Genomic DNA, 26,445 nt, shown 5'->3' on the forward strand with positions numbered 1-26,445 from the left:
TCATTCTTCTATTTTGTGTCAATGTGTGTACCACAATGAGCATGGAGAAAAGAAAGAAAACCAGAGAATTGTCTGAGGTCAGACACAAGATTGTAGCCAAGCATGGACAATCTCAAGGCTACAAGTCCATCTCCAGAGACCTTGATGTTACTGTGTCCACCGTACACAATGTTATCAGGAAGTGTAAGGACCATGGCACTGTAGCCAACCTCCCTGGACGTGGCCGAAAGAGAAAACTTGTTCGAAGATGTGCAATGAAGGATTGTTCGAATGGTGGAGAAAGCACCTCGATCAACTGCCAAACAGATTCAAGCTGACCTTCAGATACAAGGTACAACAGTTCAACTCACACCATCAGTCGCCAACTCAATGAAAGGGGGTTCTATGGTAGGAGACCAAGGAGGACCCCACTGCTGAGAGAGAGAGACATAAGAAAGCCCGACTGGAGTTTTCCAAAACACACAAGAACAAGCCAAAATCCTTCTGGGAGAATGTCCTGTGGACAGATGAGACCAAATTAGAGCTTTTTATAAAGCACATCATCTTTATGTTTACAGAAAATAAAATGAAGCCTTCAAAGAAAAGAACACCTTCCCTACAATTAAACATGGAGGAGGTTCAGTGATGTTTTGGGGTTGCTGTGCTGCCTGTGGCACTGGGTGCCTTGAATTTCATGGCATCATGAAATCAGGAGATTACCAAGGCATTTTGGAGCGCAATGTTCAACCCAGTGTCAGAAAGCTGGGTCTCTGTCGAAGGTCATGGGTCTTGCAGCAGGACAATGACCCCAAACACACTTCAAAAAGCACCAAGGAATACTTATACTTATAACCATGTCAACTTATAACCTTCCACTTATGACCATGTCAATAATTTTGTGAATGGCATTTCTTTTTATTTTCTGATTTAAAAGAATATATTGTTACGGTCCGCGGTTAAGGATGTTGGTTTGCCGAGCGGAGGCACCGCGACCTAACAGTTTCCCTGATTCACCCGATTCACCCGCACGTTGGCCGTATCACGCCACAGATATTCAATATGGAAAAGACAAAGACGACACGGATGTGAAGAAAAGGAATAAGAAGACGAAAAAAAGGTTGAAAATACGATTACTATTTATTACTATTTACAGGCTCAAAATAACCAAGGAGAAGGAAAGATAATAAAATAATTTACAGAAGCTTTTAGAGACACAGGGAAAATACTAGCTTATACAGACTTGATTAACTACCCAGGACAGAACAAACAAGGACGACTCACACAGGGAATGATGATAATAGGGATGGCAGGTGGATGGCTGGCGGGATAGGGAGGTCCAACTGGTCCTGCAGCACGATCGGCTCGTTGGGCAGCCGCCGTTCCTTTGCGGCCCTGCTCCAAACTGCCGTCCAGGCCCCACGCTGCTGTGGCCGCTGCTGCTGGCGAGCAAGGCGACGAATAGCAGGCTTTGTGCTTCCTTGGATGATCTCCACGCAGCTCAGCCTTGGACCTCACAACTCAGCTCTTGTCATAGCTCATCTCCGTAAAAGCTCATCTCCTTGGGGAACGTCCCGCGGTGGGTTATATAGGCCCCGCCCCTCAACCTTCGCGAACCTCCTTGATGTTTCTCTCCACACCCTCTCTAAGTCCAACCCCTTGTTCGTGGTTGGTTGAGTAGGGCTGACTCACTCCTCCCCTCTATGACGAGGTGGGGACCCGCCTTTCTTCCCCAACCCTGCCTCGTGGCCAATGGCGGCAATTGTTGGTTGGCAATGTGAATGGCAATTGTTGAAAGGGGAAATGGAGGTTTTTGGGAATGGGAATGAAGGGAATCTATCTTTTTCACTTGGTGCAATGGAGTGTCATGTTAATGGACGACAAAGCCTTAATCTAAAACACATAATAAGGATATAAACTACTGAACAAGGGTATTATAGTGTCCTTCAATGGATGCTTTATGGAATTAACTACCGGGACGCCCTTTTAACTTTTACACAACACTGGAGGCAGGAGGCGCAGAATAAACAATAATAATAATAAAGCACACAATAAAAAAAATACAATCCTCATATCCGCAACAATATTAAGTTCTGAATCAAAAACAAAGAGAATGTAATATTAACAGTGAAATAAAGAATTGCGGAAACCAAATACTTTTGTCAATTTCAACTTATTTTTCGAGAAAATTGTGAGTTACTTGAAAAAAAGTGCAAGGGTGCCAATATTTTTGGCCACGACTGCATGTGAAATATAAACATAGTTGGCGTATTCAAACAAGCAAAAACACAATCTTCTCATCGGAGATAGGTTGGTGGCCCTTGTTTTCTCCGACCTCTCTTCCTGTCTCGCTCCCCTTGCTCTTTCAACCCTCCCCACACTCTCTCCATGAAGCACCTATTCTTCCAGTAAGTCCTTCATAAATCAGGCTCATTGCTCATCTCTTTTCTCCCACTTGTGGAACCACCTTCTGAGTCAATTCCCTCCAGGGTATAAAATCAGCAGTTCACCATCATTTAATGTCATCTTTCCTACCTGGATGTGACAATTATTTTTGATCTCCATTAACCCTCACCAAACATACCCCTCTTACTTGCAGGTTACAAACTTACTTAACTTCTCTCCTCTTTTCCTGTTAATTCATTAAGATCATGCATGTGTTTAAAAATTTTTTTAATGACATTAAAAGATCAAAACTAATTTTTTTTAAAGAAAAAGGTGTTCTGGATGAACTAACAGGACAAATGTGACCAGGCACTAGGGTGGCACGAAAAACCGAATGTTTCATAATTTTAAGTCTTTGGGTCTGGTTTTGTTTGATCCTATGAGAAAACACTTGGTAAATTTTCAGTGATCAAATCATATTTAGAGGTTGCTCATGGCCCATAAAGTTTCTCTATTGGCATGGTCAACCCAACACGCACGGTCTAACTCACTCGGCCACCGCGCTCCCTAGTAATGATAATTATTATTATAATAATAAGAACAGTAATAATAATAGGGCACGTTTTTCTTTTTTCTTTTTCATCTTAACCCATTAAAGCCCAATGGCAACAATAGTTGCCAGTGATTTATGTTCATTATTTTTGAAGTTTATGAATTATTAATGATCATATTACATTTGTCTATGTTGCAGTTTGTTATGTAATATGTATGGACATAATAATGTAATTATAATATTATTATATAATTGTGTGTAATTATACAATTTTGTATTGTATGCTCACCGCAACAAGCCATGTTGCGGTGAGCAACCCTTAAATATTATACGATTCGCATAAAATTTTACGTGTGTGATTTCTACAATAAATGGAACCACTTTGAATGGTAAGACCATCATTTTCATGTGTTTGAAATTTTACCCCTATTTTAGTGCCACCCTGCCAGGCACACACAGACAGAAGAAGGACTAAGAGGTAGCAAAGGTTGCTGATTATTTGGTGGGTTCATAAGTGCACAAAGGTCTGGTTTGGGATCTGCAGGTAGTGATAAAAATGTATGAGCAGGACTGAACTACTGTATTAGGAATTAACAAATATACACAGGTCTCACGTTCAGCTCAGATGAAAAATTATGCAATTATTGAAATCGTTAATCCTTTGATTAAACACATTTTCTTTAAGTCGTTAGCTTGCAGGCTGGTGTCTAATCATCTCTAGAGTACTTGATTAGTGACAAACCTGCACAGTAATAAAATAAAAAATGTTGATGGGAACTACATTAAAAATCGTGAATAATAGCATTTAATTACTGAGTGGGTAAAGTTTTGAATCGAGTTTCTGAATGGAGGTTAGTGTTCCCATCTCGTGATGTTGCGAAACCACACTCAAATTTCATATACAGCACTGCATTGATCTACAGATATCTGTCAAAGCCCTTAATGCACGTAATACATTTTCTACAGGCTCAGAAATGAGCCTGAGACACCAACACAAATAAAAGAAAAAGGAAGGATTTGCTAGTTAGTGTAGCAGCATAGCAAACCTGTTGTGCATTTTGTGATACAAGCACCAAATTTGGTACACTAGTAGACTATCATATTATGAAAAGATCTGGATATTGGGCCATCTCAGATTCAGAGATTTGATTTTTGCAAGATTTCGATTCGATTGGGATCGAAGAGAACACCTTCTTCGTCTTCTGTACAGTGAAGTTGCCAGCCCTGAATTATCTGGCTACATGTGGGTGCTTCATTGGGAGTGCAACCGTGTCCCTCAGGTGAACAGGGACCCACCTGGCATAGTGTGTGTGGTCTAAGGCATGGAACCATGGGACCAGTTCCGTCAGGGCATCAAGGTACGTCGTGAATGAAGCCTGCCGCAGAGAACGCACGTAGACCAGTACCAACATCTCTAGTTCCAGCACAGTTGCCCAGTACTGAAAGTTGGGAATGTCTTCTCCTCTCTGGTGACACCAGTCTTCGAACTCAGGCAGGTCTTCTGCATCATCAGCATATGTCATACAGTGGCGTTCATACGCACGGTGTTGCAGGATGTGCAGTGCCGCTGCAGTGATTTGATGAGCTCTTCTTGTGCGGGTGATGTGGGCAGCTCGTAGGAAGGAGTCGGCCGTCCCTGGCGTTGCAATCTCAGCTTGCAAAATCTGCAAATCTTGCAAAAATCAAATCTCTGAATCTGAGATGGCCCAATATCCAGATCTTTTCATAATATGATAGTCTACTAGTGTGCCAAATTTGGTGCTTGTATCACAAAATGCACAATTCTTTTGAATATTTGGGCTAAGCCACCCCACTAAGTGCATTGATTGGGAATAACTCTTAAGATGTATTTATCCTAATGTTCATTCAATAGTTACTCCCGCCAGGGAGTAATGCATTCGATCGTGTCCATGTGTGTCTGTCTGTGTGTGTGTGTGTGTGTGTGTGTGTGTGTGTGTGTTCGTATGCAAGATATCTGGAAAGGTTCTGAACGGATTTGGATGAAAGTTGGTGGGATGATTGCCCTTGGGATAAGGAAAAAATGATTCGTTTTTGGTGAAGCTCAGGATATTATTCCGGATCCAGGAATTTTTTGAAGGATTTTTTTACCATTGGAAGATAGGGCTCCAACTTGACACACGGCGGGAGTATGCGCTCTACTGAGTGGCGTTCTAGTTTATTTGAGAAAGCAAACTAATATCTACAGAATAATTATAGGTGGTTCAAAAAGTCAAGGTACAGTATCTTCGGAAAGTATTCACACCCCTCGACTTTTTCACATTTTGTTGTGCTGCAGCCTGAATTTTAAATGGGTTAAACCGAGATATTTTTTTTGTCATTGATCTACACACAATACCCCATAATGTCAAAGTGGGAATTTCTTTTTAGAAATCTTTACAAAGATGCTTCTATATTAAACCGCAAAAATGCTTCTGTATTAAAAATGAAAAGCTGAAATGTCTTGTGTCAATAAGTATTCAAACCGTTTGCTATGACACTCCAAACTAAGCTCAGGTGCATCGAATTTCCTTAGATCATCCTTGAGATATCTCTACAACTTGGAGTCTACCTGTGGCCAATTAAATTGATTGGATATGATTTAGAAAGAGACCTTTCTATGTATGGTCCCACAGTTGACAGTGCATGTCAGAGCAGAAACTCCACCATGAAATCCAAGGAACTATTAGTAGAATTCAGAGATAGAATTGTGAGGAGGCGTTAGGGTGGGCTTCAAAAAAGCAAAATGCAGCTTTTCTCCGGGACATGGTCTATTTTTGTTCCTTTTGGTGTCAAAGGAAACCACACCAAATTTGAATGGAATCCAATAATATTTAGGGGTGCCACATCAGTGATGAATTTTCCCCCATGCAAAAATAGGAATTCCCATTTTTTGGGCTGTATATACACAAAATAAATACATAATTATATATATACATTAAATATAATATTAAAAATAAATATATAGTAAATATACATTAAATAATAAATATACATAAATACACATTATACATTATATATATACAATATATTATACATACAGTTTTGAGACTTCCTATGATCACTATCTGGGCAATTTTCATGCATGTTTTGTACAGGTTCCCGGGGTCAGGGGTACGCTTTTTTAGTGTGTAATATGTAGGCCTAACTTATTGACTGTGGCTCTTTTGTAGAGAGTGACCCTGTGGAGTAAGAATTAACAGGATTTTACCCACATTCTTGCTTATTTTGCAGATATGGCATGTGCTAGTACCAGTGTTTCATTGAAAACTCGGGCTCAGGATAATGTGTATCTCATTGGGTCCACTTCTGGAGATGCCATCAAAGGTGCCAAGCTCCCGACTGTGCATCAATCTCTTGTCCTGTTTTTCCATCACCTGAAGAAGGAGAATCGCACTGCCCGGGAGAGTGCAACCCTCACCATTGAAGAGGTTGTGAAGTTCTGGGAAAAAGCTCACCTACCTACAACGACGAAGCAGCACTGCATCCATCGTTTGGAGAGGCTATATGAAGAATGGAGGAGCCTCCAAAAAGGTGCAAAGCGGGGTGGTGCGACCCAAGAGAAAAAGGAAGCATCCTTCAAGGCCTCTTTGGAGAAGACGTTTGATCTTAGGCATGCAGATTCGGAGGCCATAATCACCAACCCCGAGGACAGGAAGTTTCTTCACGATCAATTCTCAGCGAGGAAGGCTTAAATGGGATCTGGAGACACTGTGTTGGAAGCAAAAACGTTCTTGTGTGTTTGAAAGATCAGCAGCCACGAGATGATTATCGTGAACTCCTAGAACTGACTGTCATCTACATGGGAGGAATTCCACCTCGTGGAATCCGGATCATGGCTCCAGGAGCAATGCACAGAGCCAGATGGATGGCAAAAGCACTATATTCACTACAGGTGTTCATGTTTCGGTCAGAGTTCCACTTGACACTTCGAGAGGCGAGAGAACTCCGAGCCTTCAACATTTTTGTCTGCCTTGTGTATGTACAGGCTTGGTTTCGGGCTCCACAAGCTATTGAGGCTCCCCTGAATGACATTAACCTCTTCAAGAAGTTGGAAAAGTTTGAACAAATCAATCAGAAGATGGCTCAGGCAGCCTTGAAGGCACTTGGCTGCCACACGTGGTACATGAGCCCAGTACTAGTGGCATTTGCATTCTTTGACACCAGAATTGACAAAGAAAGCAAGATCAATATGATTGAAGCATTGAAAAATGACGGTGAAAACCCCTCTCCAAAGAGACCAGCTATCAAACGAGGAACCGCCCTGTCAATCGCTGGCCTCATAACAAAACACACCAAGCATTTCTTCAGCATCCTAGGGACCCCAACTGATTGGATGGATAAGGATCCTGGTTCATGGGAGCAAGAAACCAGCTTTCAGGAAGCAAAGAAGCCGCCAGTGGCTTAGTCGTGGTGAACGACAGGGCAGAAAGGGGTGTCGCATTGATACAAGACTACAATAAGCTCCTTACAAAGGATGAAGAGTAAAAGCAAGCTCTGCTCCAAGTTGTTGCTGCTCACAGGAAGATGTACCCCGATGCCAAGAAGGCAACAGTGGTGAAACAGGCCCAGAAATAGGAGTTACATTTCTCATTATATTTGGGTTTTTTAAATATTATGTGATATGGTGTCTCTTCATTTTATGAACTGAACATTTGGATTGTTATCATTGAATTTGAGTTTTCATAGCAATATAGTGCTATTTGTGCAGCTATTGTAACTTGCGTTTGCTAGAATACAAAGAAAGTGAGTGGAGGGTGGATTTTCATAAAACAAACTTCTGGTTTTGCTTTCGATCCATATATAGAAAAGTTTTGGAGACACCTTTAGTTTGAAGGCTGATGTGGCACCCCTAAATAAAATCAGATTGCTTTCATATTTGGTGTCTTTTCATTTTGGAACAAAAGGAACAACATAAAGCCATGTCCCAGTAAATATTTAAAAAAAATTATTTTGAGCACCACCCTAGGAGGCGTACATCTGGCTAAGGGTATAAAACAATTTCTGGAGTGTTGAAAGTTCCCAAGAGCTCGGTGAGCTCCATAATTTGTAAATGAAAAGAATATGGAACTACCCAGACTCTTCCTAGAGCTGGCTGTCTGACCAAAATGAGCAACCAGGCAAGAAGGTCCATGGTCAGGGAGGTTACCAAGAACCCAATGACCACTGACAGAACTATAGCCTTGGCTGAGATGGGAGAACCTGCCGGAAGGACAACAGTCTCTGCAGCACTTCACAATTCTAGACTTTATGGGGCAGCGGCAAGATGGAAGCCACTCTTGTGAAAAAGGCACATGACAACACGCCTGGAGTTTGCAAAAAGGCACATGAAAGCCTGAGAGCATAAGGCAAAATATTTTCTGGTCTGAGGAGACGAAAAGTGAACTGTTTGGCCTGAATGAAAAGCATTGTGTCTGGTGGAAACCCAAGAACAGCTCTTCACACATCAAAAAACCATCCCTACCATGAAGCATGGTGATAGCAGCATCATGCTATGGGGATGCTTTTCAGTGGGAGGGACTAGGAGAATTGATAGAGGAAACAATGAATGGAGCCAAATACAGGCAAATCCTTGAAGAGAACCTGCTTCAGAGTGCAAAAGACCTTAGACTGCGGTGAAGATTTACATTCCAACAGGCCAATGACCCCAAACATATCGCCAAAGCAACACTGGAATGGCTTCAGAAGAATCTGCAAGTCCTTGAGTAGCCGAGCCAAAACCCAGACTTGAATCCCATTGAGAATCTGTGGACAGACTTGAAGATTGTTGTTCACCAAAATTCCCATCCAACTTGACAGAGCTTGAGCAAATATGCAAGTAAAATGGGAGAATCTCCACAAATCCAGAGATGCAAAGCTGACAGGCATATCCAAGAGGACTCGAAGCTGTAATCGCTGCCAAAGGAGCAGTAGTAGTAGTAGTAGTAGTACATGTGCAAGGACCAACAAAATACTTGTATTAATACAAAAGGTCCTCAATGATCATTTTTCTTTTCATCAACGTACGAGAAATATCAGGAAAATTTGATGTGATACATTGATTACTACAGTGTATTACTAGTTCAGTGACAGACATAACATAAAAGGATATGAAAAAAGTGAATCCTTTTTTCTATAAATTCAAAGATAAATTCTTACAAATAAACTAATACAAGAGAAATTGCTTGCAACTTAATAGGACCATCATGGTAATTCAATTAGCAGTTATCAATACCAGGATACATGTGAGTTGATTCATAAAATATTCTTCAATCCCACAAACAAGCAAAAGCTGATTTGGCCATTTAACCACAGGGAAATAAACAAATAAGGTATATGTGACACAATCCCAGTGTTTTGACCAATAAAAATGGCTTTCTCGGTGTTCATTTCTCATTCTCAGGAAAAGGAGAGTTCATACACACAAGAACCCTTTAATGGTTACCAACAGGAAAAAAACAAAAAAAACAAGAGCATATGTGAGCAACACAATGGCAGCCTGAAACGCTCCAGACCTGAATGGGCTGTCAAAAGTGTTTTTATCGACAAGCGGGGATGGTTATGAAGTAAGATTTTTTTTTTTTTTACCTGGACTCATTCAAATGAGGTTTTGAAAAAACCAGGGGGGGAGGGTTGAGATATTATAAATCGGCTCCATCTGTCCATCACAATATCACCTCCTAAACAATTTGGCAGGAAATTCATCAAACTTGGTAATTATGATCAACACCTGGCACAACGGTGCAAAAGCAGTGTCATTTTGGGTCCAGCCTCCAAGGGCACGGTCAAAAGGGCAAATACCCAAAAATGCAATTATGGCCACATTTAACATTTTAAAGCGGTGAAGCCACTTCAATATTTGGCTATGTCCGTCTGTCCATCAAAAATCAGGAAGAATAACATTTCTAACCCACTGTGTTCAATTATAAAGGGCAATTCTAATGGGTTCTGTGCTGTCCTCCCGACGCGTAACTGTACGTAATTCAACAGCCAGCCAAACTCCATTCATGAACGACATGGGAGTCAGGGAATAGCCTCCAAGCTCCAAGTGTATTTAATGAAACCACACCAGCATGTAGTCGATGAACAAGGAATAAAATTGAAAAGGATATAAAAATACAGGACAATTACTAACAAGGCTCCAAGCAATGCAATTTCAACATTTACAATTACAGCAATTACAACAAAATGCTAAATCAGCCTCAGCCGATGTGAAAGAAAAAGCCACATAACCTAATAATAGTGGCAACTATTGCTTGATGACACTGGGTACCAGGCCAGGCCAACCGAGCCATCAAATGCAAACTCGGCACACAATAATGTGTTTCAATCACTATATATGCAAAATTCTGACATAAGATGACCTGCCAAATGCCCACATTCTTGTACGTACAGGCAATGATTTTGAAGGCGTAACAATGAGGATTGTGAGGGATTAACTCAGCTACAAACTAGAACGGCACTCAGTAGAGAGCATACCTCCGCCTGGTTGGCCATATCACTCAATGGTGAAGAACACTTCATAAAAAATAAATAATTCTCATATCCGAATCCATATTCAGATCTTCACCAAAATCGAATCGATTCTTCCTTGTCACACACCCAACCGGTCCACCAAGTTTCGTCCACATTCGTCCACAACGTTTTGAGATATCCTGCTATGTATCGTTTTTGGCCCGATCTCCCAATGGCGAAGAATCACTTTAAAAATTCTAGTAGCCGGATCCGCGTCCACAACCTTTTGAGATATTTTGTTCACAAACAAACAAACGGACAAACAGACAGGGGTGAAAACATAACCTCCGTCCACCTTTGGTGGTGGAGGTAATTATGGAAGGCTCAGACACATCACTTCCTCTTAGGACACCCCCTGTTACATCACTTCCTGCTACATTAACACAAATGGCCAGCTGCAGGCACCAACACCCAAAGGTGCGCAAACTATGTGTACAAGGGGCAGAATATGCCAGCAGAGGGCTTTGCTAAAAATGTACAAAACACATGAATAACGGGTGGAAGAGGTTTTAAGGGGAAATTATATAGGGTTCTAAATTATAATTCTAAAGCTAAAGGGTTTCGTTTGTTTCTAGTCTTTGCCTATTTCATATTAAATATGCCACTAACCCGCTTCCTTTAGACTCGGGTGCAATTTTTTAATGAAACTTTGTATATGCAATCAACTTTGGGGGATGCATGAAAAAATGCAACAATTTTTTGCATTTGACCACAGGTTAATGTGCCGGGGGCGGGGGGGGGTGGAGATTTTGGGTCACAGTGGTCCAAAGGGAAAAGAGAAAAAAATCAACTCAAAATTAGATGTTGAGTCAATTCTGGTGGAACTGTTTGCCATCTTTCAACTTTGCTTTCGGTAGGAAGCGTGGGGATTTCCAATGGCATATCGTCGACTTTGCTCTAGTTTGAATTTGGAAAGAATATCAGCCCAAAGGCCTACCAAATGTGTGGTCATCAACACCCACACGTGTTAGACAGCTTTAATTGGCTTGTTTGGTGATTCTATTCTTGTCGGACAATCTACCAAGTCTTATTATTGCAAAAAGTACACTGACGAAAATAATAAAATCATTCTACATTAAATAGAAAAAAGAAGAAATGATGTGAAAATAAGAAGGAAACAAAATAAATAAAAGAGTAAAGAGACAATTAATAAATAAAGAAAAGATGTAAGAACAAGTAAGCCTCAACAATACAAAATCAATTCAAGAAAATGAAGGAGGTAGCCTAAAAGATGTAAATAATTTTTTTTAAATCTCTAACAATTGCGAAAAAGTTCAGCTGTAAGAAGGTAGTGTCAAACAGTAATGATTGGTTGCTTGAAGCATTTCCCACACGGTGCCGTTTCCTGTATAAGCTGCAAATACAATCAAAATAACCAAATATAACAAAGGCAGCCTGACTGCCCTGGCCACGGCTGGCCAAAGCTGCCCAATCCTGATAAGGAGCCAACTATTTATTATGTATGCGTGAGGATAAAGGGAAGGGATACAATTAACACGACGGTTTACAATTAACACGTTGGGCGTGTTAATTGTAAAAAGTAAAACTCGAGAAAAAAAGATTTGGGATGAGGATAGGAAAAAGGAAGTATAACAGAGTTTGGGGTAGAGTGGTGAGAGAAGGGGAGGGGAGGTTGCGAAGATTAAAAGGAGCGGAGGGAAAGCCAATGGACGGAGCATAAAGAGGTAGTGGAGGGCGGCAAAAACATCCTCATATCCATGTACATTGTACATAATAAATAGATGATCCCATCAATGTTTTGATCAGACATTTAATGCAGTGTAATCATAACACTATATTTTATGCAAAGTTCATTGCCTCTGTACCACCTTTATGACCCAAAATGTTGACAACTGGAGTTTTATTTCAAACTGACTTTCTGGCTAAGACAATGGCATTTTGCCACTGCGGTAGGAAATGATGAAAATCGGGCTTCAGAAAAGTCACCTTCTATCTGGCTTAGCCTTGTGGCTGTCACGAAAACGTGGTCAACACCAGAATGGATTAAATAAACAGGGCATTCATTGAGATCGGCTAACCACCATGAGAAGTGAGGAATATCTGTTGTTTCGGGCATTAAGGCTTAATCAGAGCAAAGGAGTTAACTAATGGCTAACGCCCGCCGAAAATGCTCTTTCGCTGTGATGAAAAGTTAACGTCCGACACATCGGCCTCTCCTTGCTTTCCCAGGACGATTACCATACCTCAATCAACTCCCACTTTATGTTTTGTATACAAAGTCAAACTCGTGGAAGAGCGAGAACACCGAATGGATCAGGACACAACAGAACAAATGGAACAGGAAAAAGAGGAGGGGGGAGGGGGCACCAATAGCAGGGTTGAGGGACAAAATAGAGGGAGACACGGAAAAATAAGGGATGTGGGGAGGAAAGAGGGGGTAGAGGAGGATGCACAGAGTGGACAAGATGGATAGAGAAACAAACTTTATTAATTTTTTTTTTTTTTTTTTTTTTTTTTTTTTCTATACTGAATCGAGGCTCGTGAAAGAGCTGACAACCGCGAGGGAAAGACAAAGACAGTACATGGGGACCACGAGGGAAAGACAGTACATGGGGACCGCGAGGGAAAGACAAAAACAGCACATGGGGACCGCGAGGGAAAGACAAAGACAGCACATAGGGACCGCGAGGGAAAGACAAAGACAGTACATGGGGACCGCGAGGGAAAGACAAAAACAGCACATGGGGACCGCGAGGGAAAGACAGTACATGGGGACCGCGAGGGAAAGACAAAAACAGCACATGGGGACCGCGAGGGAAAGGAGGGGAAAACGGGAAATTTGGAATGAGGTGGGCTTGTGGTGGTGAAGGGAGAATTACTGGAGGAAGAAAAAAAAAAGTTTTGAATGGAGGATGATCTGTGATGGTACCTAACAACTATCTTGAAGACCTGGAGGGAAGAGTGAGATTCAAAGAGAATGTTGATCGGTTCCAGAGGCAGGAACAAAGATGAACAATTGAGTTTGTTGGCAAAGGTGAGCAACGTTTCTGGATTTTAGGTAGTTTCATCGGAAGAGGGTTGATGGTGGACCGCATGTGCACTGCAGAAACATGGGCAGGACAAAGCACAGAAAGAGCAGAGTGTGCAAGATCAGAAATGAGGCGGTAGAGGACAGAGACCACCAACATGTATGCAATATGAAAGTGAAAGGTCCATAGACTCAGTTTCAGCATAGGAGATTCCAATGATCTTGAAGGCCTTGTTTTCCAGGGCATCAAGCTGAGGAAGGTGTGAGGCAGAGTAGCCAGCCCATAAGGTTGCTGCAGATGAAGGGAAATTTTGAAATGTGGTTTGACCAAGAAAGACCATGACTGATAATGAGACCCAGGAGTTTGAAAGACTGAACTTCCTCAAGAGAATTAAGAAAGTAGATGGGGGTTTGCCAGATGGTCCTTTTGGAGAGAGATGGCGAGAATGTGGGATTTGTCAGGATTGAAAGACATATTCCAAGTGTTTGACCAGCTTGTGATTTTTTTTTCCAAGGTCTGAAGAGAGGGAGGTGGCTGAAGCCTACCTGTCGAAATGATGAGTGACCCCACAGCACTGGGTAGAGTCATCAGAAAAGAGATAAAGAGGATTTCCCAGAGAGTCAGATATCGTTGATGAAGATTAGGAATAGGATGGGGCCCAGAACACAGCCTTGGGGCACTCCAGCCTTGACAGAGAGAGAGGGGATGAAAGGATTCCATCGAGTTCCACTTCTTCCAAAATATGGTTTGGATGCCAATGGTCCAGACAGTAGAGTAAATTATCCTGGAGGGTGATTATAAATTACACAGCCAAGGGCTTCATTTGAACCAATCATTCACTTTGCCAATAGTTAACAGATTTTTTTATTCGGCTAACATTAGGGAAATTAATGGGTAAACTGTATTTGGAAAATGGTACATTGGGGATGAAGCCGTGGAAGATTATTTTATGTCGACTGCGCTGTTGGATTCCATGACCTTGCTGATGATTGGAAGTAAGCCAATTGGTTTGTAGTCAAGGGGATCCGTTCTGCACCTTTGTCATGCAATGCTGTGATGTTGGTTTATTTTCAAGCAGATGGAAAATGACCATGGGCAAATGACAAGGTGAAAAGGGCAGAGAGAGGATGTGCAAGCGCAGCAAAGCCGGTTTTTATGACACGAGAGCTGATCCAGTTGCAGAGTCAGAGATGAGGGTGGACAGAAACTGCCATTTTCCATTCCATCCATTGTTAGGCCGAAAAAAATATATTGCTGGTCTCTGGTCAGACCAAATTTCCAGAATTGATGCGGCGATGTTTTTTTTTTCTTTTTTCTTTTTTGAAAAGCATGGATTGCACATATGGAGGTGTTTTTTGTGTCCTCATGCCTTGCGGTCCTCATCTGCCATGGCGCCTTCCAGAGAGAAATTAAAGACAGCCAATGGGACTTGTAAGCCTTTTTGTAAATAATGAACACAAGCTTAAGTTATTTTAAAATGTTTTTATTCTGAAATTCATTAAGTTCTTCAAGCATATAATAGACTGCCATTTCGTTCTCGAGATCGCCTCGCCGTACCGTTAAACATTCCAATGCGTCGATCGCGTCAACACTGCGCATGCGCAAGTGGTCTAACAGGCCGATGGTCTCCCACGATCTCTTCTCCCAGTCCACCAGATTAACACAGACACTTACAACTTCATGACAAACGAGATAGGATCCAGGCCTAACTAACGAGACCACCGCAGCTCTCTAGGCCTTCTGGTTGCTTCACACGAACCCGACAAAGAACGTCTTCGTTTCAATAAATGACAATATCCAGGCGATTGGATTCATAACGTCACGGCACACAACACTACTCATATCTTTGGAACGGCTGGTTGGATTTGGACAAACTAAACGTACTTTTGTAGGGGAGAACCGTACGTGACCGCCGATACCAATGGCGACCCTCACAGACCCGTATTTCCCGAGATAGCGCGCCGGGCCGGCAACAACAGGCGCGCGCTGTTGTAGGTACTGTTGGAAATTTTAAAAAACATTGTTGACGCGCAGGGTCAAAATCGATGCGCGCGCTGACCAGAGACCGGAAATATATTTTTCTCGGCCTTATAGCTGTGCTCCGACACAAATCAACACCAGCCTTCACAGCAAGGCAAGTTCTTGTTTCTACATCTGGTCAACACCGTAACTGAACGCAGCAAAGCAGTTATTGTGCTCTCTTATTGCTTACAACATGGGGGCAGGAAGAACCAGAACAATAGGCAAGTCGTGCACACGAACATTCTTCCACCACAGGTGATTAGAAAGTAGCCCTAGACATCCCGGGCCTCTTAAATTTGCACTTGCGCTGCAAGGGGTGTTGAATGAGTTCTGTGAACCAAATTCTCACAATACTACAAGACATGCCCACATGTTTTCTTTTTACATGCAAGTATATTATACAAGTAAGAAATTTTCATTTTTCTGTTTACACCTTGTTACACCTTTTATTTTGCTGTTTGGAACTATTAATGCATCTCATTTGTAGAACATTTTGAACACTCCATGTATTAGCAAATAATTTATATTGTGCCATTTCTATTCCTACTATTTGCCTTTATTGTTCAAATGGTTGTTTGTTTGTTTTTACCTTATTTACTTTTAAATAATCATTCGATTCTTTGAAACCTGCAGAGATACAACCTTCACACCAGGTGATAACAAGAAGATGGTTTTTGTCATCGAGTACTTCTTATCAAAGCAAGTAACTCGAATTGGCCTTCATTAGTCCCACCACTCCCAATCTCCCCAATCCCTCCCCCTCCTACCCCCCTTATGCCACGAACCGGTTCTAGCTGGTTTGCTTTCCCCACTTTGCCTCACACAGCTGACACCCACCACGGTAAATGAATGCAGAGGACAAAGGGCAGGTTTGATTTTTTTCAAATCTTCCCCCTCTCTCTCTCCCTAACCTCCAAACAGCCTTGCAAGAGTAGTTAATGTCAAGTGGTTTATTTTGCTTTAAAGCCAATCATGCTGCGCAAAAATTGAATATGGTTTCCATGCCAATGGTCCAGACAGTAGAGTAATTATCCTGGAAGGTGATTATAAATTACACAGTCGAGGGCTCGATTTGAACCAATCATTCGCATTGCCAATAGTTAACAGATTGTTTTTTATTCGGCTAACATTAGGGAAATTAATGGGCAAACTGGATTCGGAAAACGATATGTTGGGGATGAAGCAGTTGAAGATTGTTTGAAATGAAACTTTAAAATATGGTAGAGAGCTTGAAAAGGGAGTACAGAAAACAGAAAGAAGTTAGGGTTAGGGTTAGGGAGTCGGAAGGAGTATTCGGGTAGATAATAAATAGACACTCCCCAAGCTGGCTCTCTTTCAAGATGGCAGCGCAGATAACTCGTTGGGAAGAAAAGAAACAACAAAATGCACAAACTGCACCTGCCGTGAAAAAGATCCTCGCCCATTATCGAGATGACAAAAATAAATAAATGGTGAAAACACACACACCCACACCATTTGTCAATACAGGTGGTCATGAGTAAACTGTTGAAGGTAAACATTTTAAAGCCAGTGTGCTTGGGTTCTAGAAGTCAGTGCTCAGTGCCCGTTCGATTGTCCGATTATCAAATTGTTCAACTATCGGATTATGCAAAAGCGGGCAAAACGAGTGCAGGATCGCCGTCCCTGGTGTGGTGAAACATCAGCAGTCGTCATTGGCCCTGCGCAATCATATCTGCTTTCAAACACGTGACCAGATCGTTTTTAGCAGGTGTATTTTAAAGGCACCACGAAGTCAAATTAGGTGCGATCGATACGGTCGTACCATATGTCCAGGAACGATGTTTTGGTGCTCAATTTAAACCAATCGTAGCAAACCGTTTCATTGTGGAATTACAAATACCTTACGACGCAAAAGAGGCTCGAAACGAAATGCTATCTTGAGCGCAATATCTCTGTCATCGTCAGCATTAATTACTGTGTAATTTTGTACCCAGTGTTCTGGCAAAAAATAGTGATGCGATTAAATTTTGCAGAACATAATTGGAAAAGGAAGGACTAGAAATACATAAAAAGACAAAGATTGGTTTGCACTTGTGGATTTATATAGCTCCAAAAATGAGTGGCTCTGTAGGCCTCGACAACAAAGCAGATCCTTGTCTACAAACTAGTCTGTAAATACAAGGCCCTCGTGGATATTTTGCTTTCAACAACCAAAGGCAGGATGAATGTATTGACTATAGGGTGAGAGCCTTATAAAGCCTTCCCCAAAAATGAATACAGCACAGCTTCCTGAACCTGCAAGCATCCCCAAATGATTTGTCCAACCAGGGGTCAGAGGTTATGACACCATCTGGATGAATCCTTTGGTAATGTCGAGTTAGGAGCATCGCGTCAGTGTTAATGTTTCTCAAAATACTTTATCGGTCAAGGTCTTAGGGTATGTAAACCAAAAAAAAAGGTTTCAAATATGGCACGAGCCTCGATATTGTATACAAAAAAAAAAAAAAAAAAAAAAAAAAAAAGACCAGTAAAGGTACAAAATCATCACAATATGAATATGAATGATCGTTTTAGGGCAATTTTCCCCGCTAGAGTGGGTTTTAGCCTTGCGGGCCCCATGACAATCATGGTTCCCTGTTTGGGGCAATGTTTTTATGACCGGATGCCCTTCCTGACGCCAACCCTTGGTCATGCTCTTGCGATGCGCAGGGATACATACGGTGTACCTATTCTAAGCTGGGGTACACACCGGGATCATTCATCCCAGGAAGCTGGTACTCAATTTGCCGACCTCGGAAGGATGACAGGCTGAGTCAACCCCCCTGGCGTTAATTCAGCGATCGACCGGGATTCGAACCCAGGATCCTAGGATCCCAAGCCGGCACCCTAATCGCTAAGCCAACACCAGGCTCATGCACCAGGCACCAGGCATCACAATACAGTACACAAAATACTGATGATGATGATAATAATAATGATGATAATAATAATAATAAACCAACTTTTATGAAGAACACCACAAAGTGCTTGTAACAGCAACAAAACCCTGTTGGATGAGACAAGGGTGATGTACAAATGCCAGTATGACACGGACTAGCGAATAAACTTTCAGACCCTCCTCAGAAGTCATAAAAATGTCAATACTACATAGTAACACGAAGTATGTTCAAATAAAGACATCTAGAAGCTAGCCATTTTTGGAAGATTAGTGCCCAAAGCAGAATGCCTGCATCCCCACCCTTCCCCTACACTCAAAAAACCCCCAATTGAGTAGGGCCCAACAACAACGGCCGGTCCTTACTTGCTTGCCACGGAAGGTGAACAGGCGTTTGACAATTCCAGTGTCCAGTTTGATGGCATCGGTGATGTCGGTAAGGACCTGATCAAAGGAGTGTGCAGTCTTCTTGTTGAGCAATATGCGCACAGCCTTGCGAGGACGGACGCCACTGCGGATTACGGTCACCAGCTTTGGCCTAATGAAGTCGCGCGACTCAAAATTGCCCATATCTGTGTTGCCAAAAGTGGGGGATATGGCAAGAAAGCATTGACTACATATAGGGTGAGAGCAGACAATTTCAAACCTAACTTGTATTTTCAAAAGCAAACCTTCATCAGCCCATACGCAGTCAGTATGCAGCATTTGCTCAACCCAGAATGTTAGATTAGAACTCCAAATGAGGAATGTTACCTGAACAACATAAATATTTCACAATTTTTTTTGTTGTTCATGATTGTGCTTCAACAACGAATAAAGACTATGATTAGAGATTCTGAGGAATGACAAGAATTAGTGATTAGTGGAAACTCCCGCCCTCCGGGCAGGTGTACCCTTCGAAAAAGGATTATGATTTGTAATACCAGCTTCCACCAAATGTGCCCCTATTGCCATATACACACACACACACACACACACACACACACACACACACACACACACACACACACACACACACACACACACACACACACACACACACACACACACACACACACACACACACACACACACGAATCCGAATGAGAGAGTTGCCCACATTATTTGGGGAGTTGGTGGCAAATAAATGTGTACATGGGAGGAAGTTGAAGAGTTTATAGGGGAATCCAAATGAGAGGGGGTCGAGCAAATAAGTATCGGCATGTAAGGGATATTAGTCATTATTCGACATATAATATGCAGACATTTCAACATTTTGATCAGTGAACTACAAACATCTGCTGTGATGAATTTAGGGGTGGAGATTATATAGGGTACTGCGAAGGATGCAGTCATTTTTCTTTAATCAGAAACGTATTTCACAATAAAATTGTCATTTATATTTTATTGACATGGTCAATAACCTGTCAGAGGTAGCATTTCAATGCCCCTACCCCCACATTAAAGTGCATCTAATCAACTCTACAGTACAGGGTGGCATCACATGTCGATTAAATACTCCTTGAAAGTCCTTTTTGGGCCAGCTTGGTTTTTAACCATACAACATACAACAAAATAGTAATTCTCCCAAGAGTAGTTTGGGTTCTGTAAACTTAAAATTTAAGGGCTAGACACTGCATAGTTGCTTTACTTCGGTCAAATTTAGAGGTCACGTCAATGACGGTGGATCAATGGTAGTAGAATTCAATGTATGTTTACTTCAAAACATTCCTAATTTCTGAAAGAACTTGATTTTTTTTTTTTAATCCTTGGCTACCTCCTCCAAAACCTAACACTGCTTATATATACATTCTTAAATAATTTGATAAAATGAAAATTTCTTACACAACATCACATCACAGGTCTATAACCAACTACAGCACATGCAATTCCTAGAAAACGCTAATAATATTACAACTCTATTCCCACTTACTTGACTCCTCTGGCACTCCCTCCTCTCCCCCCCCTCTCCTCCACTCCCTCCTCTGCCCCCTCCACTCCCTCCTCTCCACTCCCTCCTCTCCCCCATCCCCTCCACTCCCTCCTCTCCCCCCCTCTCCACTCCCTCCTCTCCCCCCCTCCACTCCCTCCTCTCTCCCCCTCTCCCCTCCCCTCCACTCCCTCCTCTCCCCTTACCTGCCCTCCTCTTCCTTCTCTCCCATCTGTCCCATCACTTCCCCTCTTTACTCCCACTTCCCCATACCCATTCCCTCTACCGTCCTCTTACATCTCCTTCCCCAAGCCACCCCTCTCCCAAAGTATCTGAAAGTGGTCTTGTCCTATGTTCGCCCTTTCTCTCTGCCACTCTTGACATAAAACATCCAATAACCGCTCAAACTCACTTCCTTTACCAGCAGACTGTCCTCGGGTTCCGGAGGTTTTTACTGTGAGTGCCCAGTTGGGATTCAGAGTTTTTGTGTAATCCAGCTTACGGAAAGTTTCGCCAGAGGAGCACACGTAACTTTCACCTGAAGATATGGACACATTAATGGGACATGTAGATGTACATGAATGCAGAATTCAAAGTTTCCTTACCACAATATCTGTTTTTATTATAAATTTGCATGCCGTTTTGTACACCAATGGAATGCTCGATCTAGACCTTTAAAGTATGAAGGTATACAATGGAAGTAGTATTATGGTCAATGTTGTAGAATTTCATTTAAATTCTCTACATACTAGGGCATTGCCCGTACTATATCTATATCTAAAATTATATCCCCCCCCTCTATTTACATGAAATGGTTTGGTCCAAAGCGAACGGCTTGCGAGTACGGTGACAATCCCCCCCCTCTATTTACATGCAATGGTTTGGTCCAAAGCGAACGGCTTCCGGAGTTTGGTAAAGAAATCGCCATCGCGTGCACAAACGCGCAGGAAAGCGAATGAATCGCAAATTCGGTTTTATTAGTTTTAAAACGTAGTTTAACGCCAACATAGTTTGCAAACGTGAAATAAATGAATACGCTCTCAAATGTGCCATCCGAGGCAGAGTGTGCCCGCCACGTTCGGCACACGCGATAGTTCGCTGCTCTCTGATTGGTTGAATCGTTTTTTGGACATAGCTCGGTAAGTAATTGTCCGATTAATATGAAACCTTGAAAAGGCACATCCTCGGGTCCCCAGCAATATACCTGGCAAGTTAAAAGTATATCGGACCCGTGGTTGTCGAGAAACAGCGGTCACAGACAAACAGACGTACAGACGTACAAACGTACAGACAGAGATTACTGGAATTATAGATAGATTATAGGTAATCTCGTTAGGGTTATAGGGTTTCTCAATTACCAACCTTTTGCCTAAGGGAACCCGACAACACTAATAAATTTCAAACTAGAAAGCATCTGAAAATTCAAAGACCGTCCACATCCGTTTGCACTCAGAAGTCTTCTTCTTCTTCTTCTTCTTCTTTTGCATGCTCAAAATAACAAAAACAGTTTTTTTTTAAATCATGTGAAAAGTATTCCTTCATCTTTCTTAGATTAATACCTGTTACCTGTCAATCCCTCCGTCCATTTGCAATGATAGTGTACGTTAATCGTTTCCATGTAAGAATTTGACCAGCGAGGTGTTGAACCGTTAACATGCGCACACGTACACCGTTTGGGTGTGAGAATGGAATCTCAAAAAGTTATGGATGGATTCAGACGAAACTTGCTGGACAGATCGAGCGTGTGACGAGGAAGAACTTGTTCAATTTTGTTGAATATCCACATACGGATACTAGAATTTTGAAAGTGAATCTTCACAATTGAAGGAGAGAGCCAAAAACTATATATAGCACAATATGTCAAAAAGTTGTGGATGGATTATGACAAAACTTGGTGGGTGAGTTGGGTATATGTGATAAGAACAAGTCGATTCGATTTTGGTTCAGGTCTGGGACCAGATACAGCCTATCAGTGGGATGAATGAATGAATGATCGTTTTAAAGGCCATTTTCCCCCACTAGAGGGGGGGTTAGCCTTGTAAGCCCCGTGACCTCATAGGGCCTTGTTTGAGGCAATGTTTTTATGGCCGGATGCCCTTCCTGACGCCAACCCTTGGTCACGCTCCTACGATGCGCAGGGATACGGTGTACCTATTCTAGGTCGGGGTACACACCGTGATCATTCATCCCAGCAAGCTGGTACTCAATTTGCCGACCTCGGAAGGATGACAGGCTGAGTCAACCCCCCTGGCGTTAATTCAGCGATCGACCGGGATTCGAACCCAGGATCCTCGGATCCCAAGCCGGCACCCTAACCGCTAAGCCAACACCAGGCTTTGGGATACAAAAAAGTAAACTGTTCAGCCTGCAGGATGTATGCGCTCTGCCGAGTGCCGTTCTAGTTTTTAATGGGTTTTTTTCCGTACTTTCAAATTGTAATTACACGCTGGAGAATTTTATTTTGATTGTACTACGAAATATCTTGTCGATTATGTGGGAAGAAAACCTTTTTTTTACGTTGAAGGCTCCAGACACGGACTGTACAGCCCTCGGAGGCCAGGCCTTAAATAAAATAGAAGAGTGTATGATGCTTGTTTGCAAGAAAGACATTGAAGCTACCCCGGTCGCTCTAGTTTGAGTGAGACAGAAGGTAAGACCAGAAATCCTGACACAGAGAGTGTAAGATGGCTCCGGCACCACTTTAACGCTCCCAAGTCAGGACGGCAGTACTACCCTGGGCGGGTGCTGTCTACAACCTACAACCTACTACCTAAAAATTTAATTTGCATTAAACAGTCATTTTACTGTGAACCATTACATGATGGGCAGCAATAATATTCCATAGTTAACCACACCCACGTGTGTGATTGGCCCTCAGCCAATTGTGTCGCCAAGACCAGGCTGTTTGACAGGCGTCGTCCCACCAACCCCTCTTGGACCTTCATTGCCCTATGCATCGTATGCAGCTTTCCTTATTTTGTGGAATATTTCAAGTTGTGAAAATGTTGAGTAGTCATCGAGCTTCCCACTGTAAAATACAGGAGATTAGTCTTTCAAACAAGTACTGAGCTTAAACCAATTTTGAGTTAGGCTGTCTTAAAAATAAGGGGAAAATGAAGAAGAAGAAGAAGAATTACAAAGGGGCTGTTTTGGGTCTGTCAGTTTTGTAGCTCAACAATTCTGTAGAAGTTTCATGAATGTTGGCGGATGTCAAATCCTCCACAGACGACTGGTAGGTATTTTATAGGTTTACAAGTTTGTATTTTGGTAGTTTTTTTGAAGGATTTGAGGTGTAATAAATCTATGGAGTGTCCATGCCATCCCTACATCGGAAGTCTACCAACTTCCTGATAATATTCCGTTATTTTCATACAATTCCCAAAATACCATGCAGTTTGATAATGGCGCACTTGGTGTTTGCTGGTCATATATAAATAAATACAAGCACAAGGCTAAGTTTACCTTCTACTGTCCCAACCTGCACTAAAGCAAATGTCCTAAAGGAGTAAGGTACTGGATGAATGTGTGTGACCTGGTGGGGCTATGGATGTGTGTGATCTGGTGGGGCTTTGGATGTGTGTGATCTGGTGGGGCTATGGATGTGTGTGATCTGGTGGGGCTATGGATGTGTGTGATCTGGTGGGGCTATGGATGTGTGTGATCTGGTGGGGCTATGGATGTGTGTGATCTGGTGGGGCTATGAATGTGTGTGATCTGGTGGGGCTATGGATGTGTGTGATCTGGTGGGGCTATGGATGTGTGTGATCTGGTGGGGCTATGGATGTGTGTGATCTGGTGGGGCTATGGATGTGTGTGATCTGGTGGGGCTATGGATGTGTGTGATCTGGTGGGGCTATGGATGTGTGTGATCTGGTGGGGCTATGGATGTGTGTGATCTGGTGGGGCTATGGATGTGTGTGATCTGGTGGGGCTGTGGATGTGTGTGATCTGGTCGAAATCGTTATTTTGTCGTTGTCAGGTTATGGATATGGGCTATAGATTGGATTGGAAAGACTTAAATTGGCATTGACAATTTGGTTTGTCTGTCACAGCTCAAACCGACAGCATGGACCCTCAATCTCCATCCACAAACAGCCGAAGTTAACGTTATTTTTGTACACCGCTCCTTTCCTATGCCATCTCCAGGCATTGCAAATCGTCATTGCCGGGCACCAAAGGGGGCTCGGCAGTGACGCACGCTGAAAGAGTACTCAGTTTTCACTCTGGTTTCTTGTTTGTTTGTTTGTTTGTTTGTTTTCTTGGTTGTCCGGGCGATATCTCAGCCATCCTTCAAGCTAAGAAGCTGAAATTTCGGCACAATAGTGAGCAAGTCCTTTGTCAAAAACGGTATTTTTTGTTTTTTGATTAATCAATTAATTGAGGAGTTATTTAATTATTAGCGTTTAATGAAGTACTTATTTAATTAATTAAATTTCCTTTCTCTTCTGACCATTAACTCAGGCACCTTTTGAGTTAGGAAGCTGATATTTGGACATGCCAATGACCAGGTGATTTGGCTGCAAATGCTATTTTTGATTTATTAATTAATCAATTAATCGATTAATTATTTAATTATTCGATTAATGACAAGAATTTTTTTTTTTTTAAGTTACAGATTCTGATGAAATAGTGGTAGTTTATGTGTTCTCTGACCAAATTGATTAATAATTTAATTTTTTTATGATTATTATTTATTTATTTTCATTATTAATCATTTATTTATTTTCTTTCTCATTTGGCCAATATCTCAGGCACCTTTTGAGCTGGGAAGCTAATATTTGGACATGAGTGACCAAGTGATGTGGCTATCAAGGATATTTTTGATTTATTGATTAATCATTTAATTGCTTAATTATTTATTGATTAATTGATTAATTTATTTATTGATTAATCAATTAATTATTTAATTTTTTATTAATGACATTTAATAAAATTTCTAAAAGATAGGTCTTCGGATGAAGCACTACTGGTTTAGTTATGCTATTAGCCAATTGATTAAGAAAATATTTTGTGATAATCTTTTATCGATTTTAATTATACAATTAATCAATCAATTAGCGAACACCTCTTCCTCCCAATGCAGCCTCTATGAGGTGCACTGCGGTATTGCCGGGCGCCCCGGCAATGCCGCGCTGTAGGATATTTCATTATTTGGCATGGGGGCGGTGTACTTTGAATGTATGTGTACTTGTTTGTTTGTTTGTTTTCTTGGTTGTCCGGGCGATATCTCAGCCATCCTTTGAGCTAGGAAGCTGAAATTTCGGCACAATCGCGAGCAAGTCCTTTGTCAAAAACGCTATTTTTTTTTTTTGATTAATCAATAAATTGAGGAGTTATTTAATTATTAGCGATTAATTAAGTACTTATTTAATTAATCAAATTTCCTTTCTCTTCTGACCATTAACTCAGGCACCTTTTGAGTTAGGAAGCTGACATTTGGACATGCCAATGACCAGGTGATTTGGCTGCAAAGGATATTTTTGATTTATTAATTAATCAATTAATCGATTAATTCTTTAATTATTCGATTAATGACAAAAAATTTTTTTTTTTTAAAGTTACAGATTCTGATGAAATAGTGATAGTTTATGTGTTCTCTGACCAAATTGATTAATAATTTAATTTTTTTATGATTATTATTTATTTATTTTCATTATTAATCATTTATTTATTTTCTTTCTCATTTGGCCAATATCTCAGGCACCTTTTGAGCTGGGAAGCTAATATTTGGACATGAGTGACCAAGTGATGTGGCTATCAAGGATATTTTTGATTTATTGATTAATCATTTCATCTATTAATTGTTTATTGATTAATCGATTAATTATTTATTGAGTAATCAATTAATTATTTAATTTTTTATAAATGACTTATTTAATTAAATTTCTAAAAGATACATCTTCGGATGAAGCACTAGTGGTTTAGTTATGCGATTAGCCAATTGATTATGAAAATATTTTGTGATAATCTTTTATTGATTTTAATTATACAATTAATCAATCAATTAGTGTACACCTCTCCCTCCCAATGCAGCCCCAATGAGCTGCACTGCGGTATTGCCGGGCGCCAGAGGCGCCCCGGCAATGCCGCGCTGCAGCATATTTAATTATTTGGCATGGGGCGGTGTACTTTGAATGTATGTGTACTTGTTTTTTATTCTTTTTGTATACAAGATCGAGGCTCATGTAGGAGCTAATATCAATCGCAAAAAAAAAAAACGGAC

General features: G+C 41.4%; 1 protein-coding gene across 5 annotated transcripts in view; it reads right to left on the bottom strand.

Moving 5' to 3' along the window:
- The window catches only part of LOC137425479 (serine/threonine-protein kinase DCLK1), a 204,061-nt gene that overhangs the window by 128,444 nt on the left and 49,172 nt on the right, over window positions 1-26,445 (bottom strand). For 4 of the 5 annotated variants that reach the window (XM_068113968.2, XM_068113967.2, XM_068113971.2 and 1 more), the window contains exons 3-4: window positions 20,635-20,760; window positions 18,680-18,885 (exon numbers count right to left, since the gene is read on the bottom strand). In XM_068113968.2, the coding sequence (XP_067970069.1) occupies window positions 18,680-18,885; window positions 20,635-20,760 (332 nt within the window). The remainder of the gene's footprint in view (window positions 1-18,679; window positions 18,886-20,634; window positions 20,761-26,445) is intronic. The other variant, XM_068113969.2, reaches the window with a different exon arrangement.

The sequence above is a fragment of the Myxine glutinosa genome, chromosome 4 (assembly GCF_964187855.1).
Source record: "Myxine glutinosa chromosome 4, kmMyxGlut1.1, whole genome shotgun sequence".
Lineage (NCBI taxonomy): Eukaryota > Metazoa > Chordata > Myxini > Myxiniformes > Myxinidae > Myxine > Myxine glutinosa.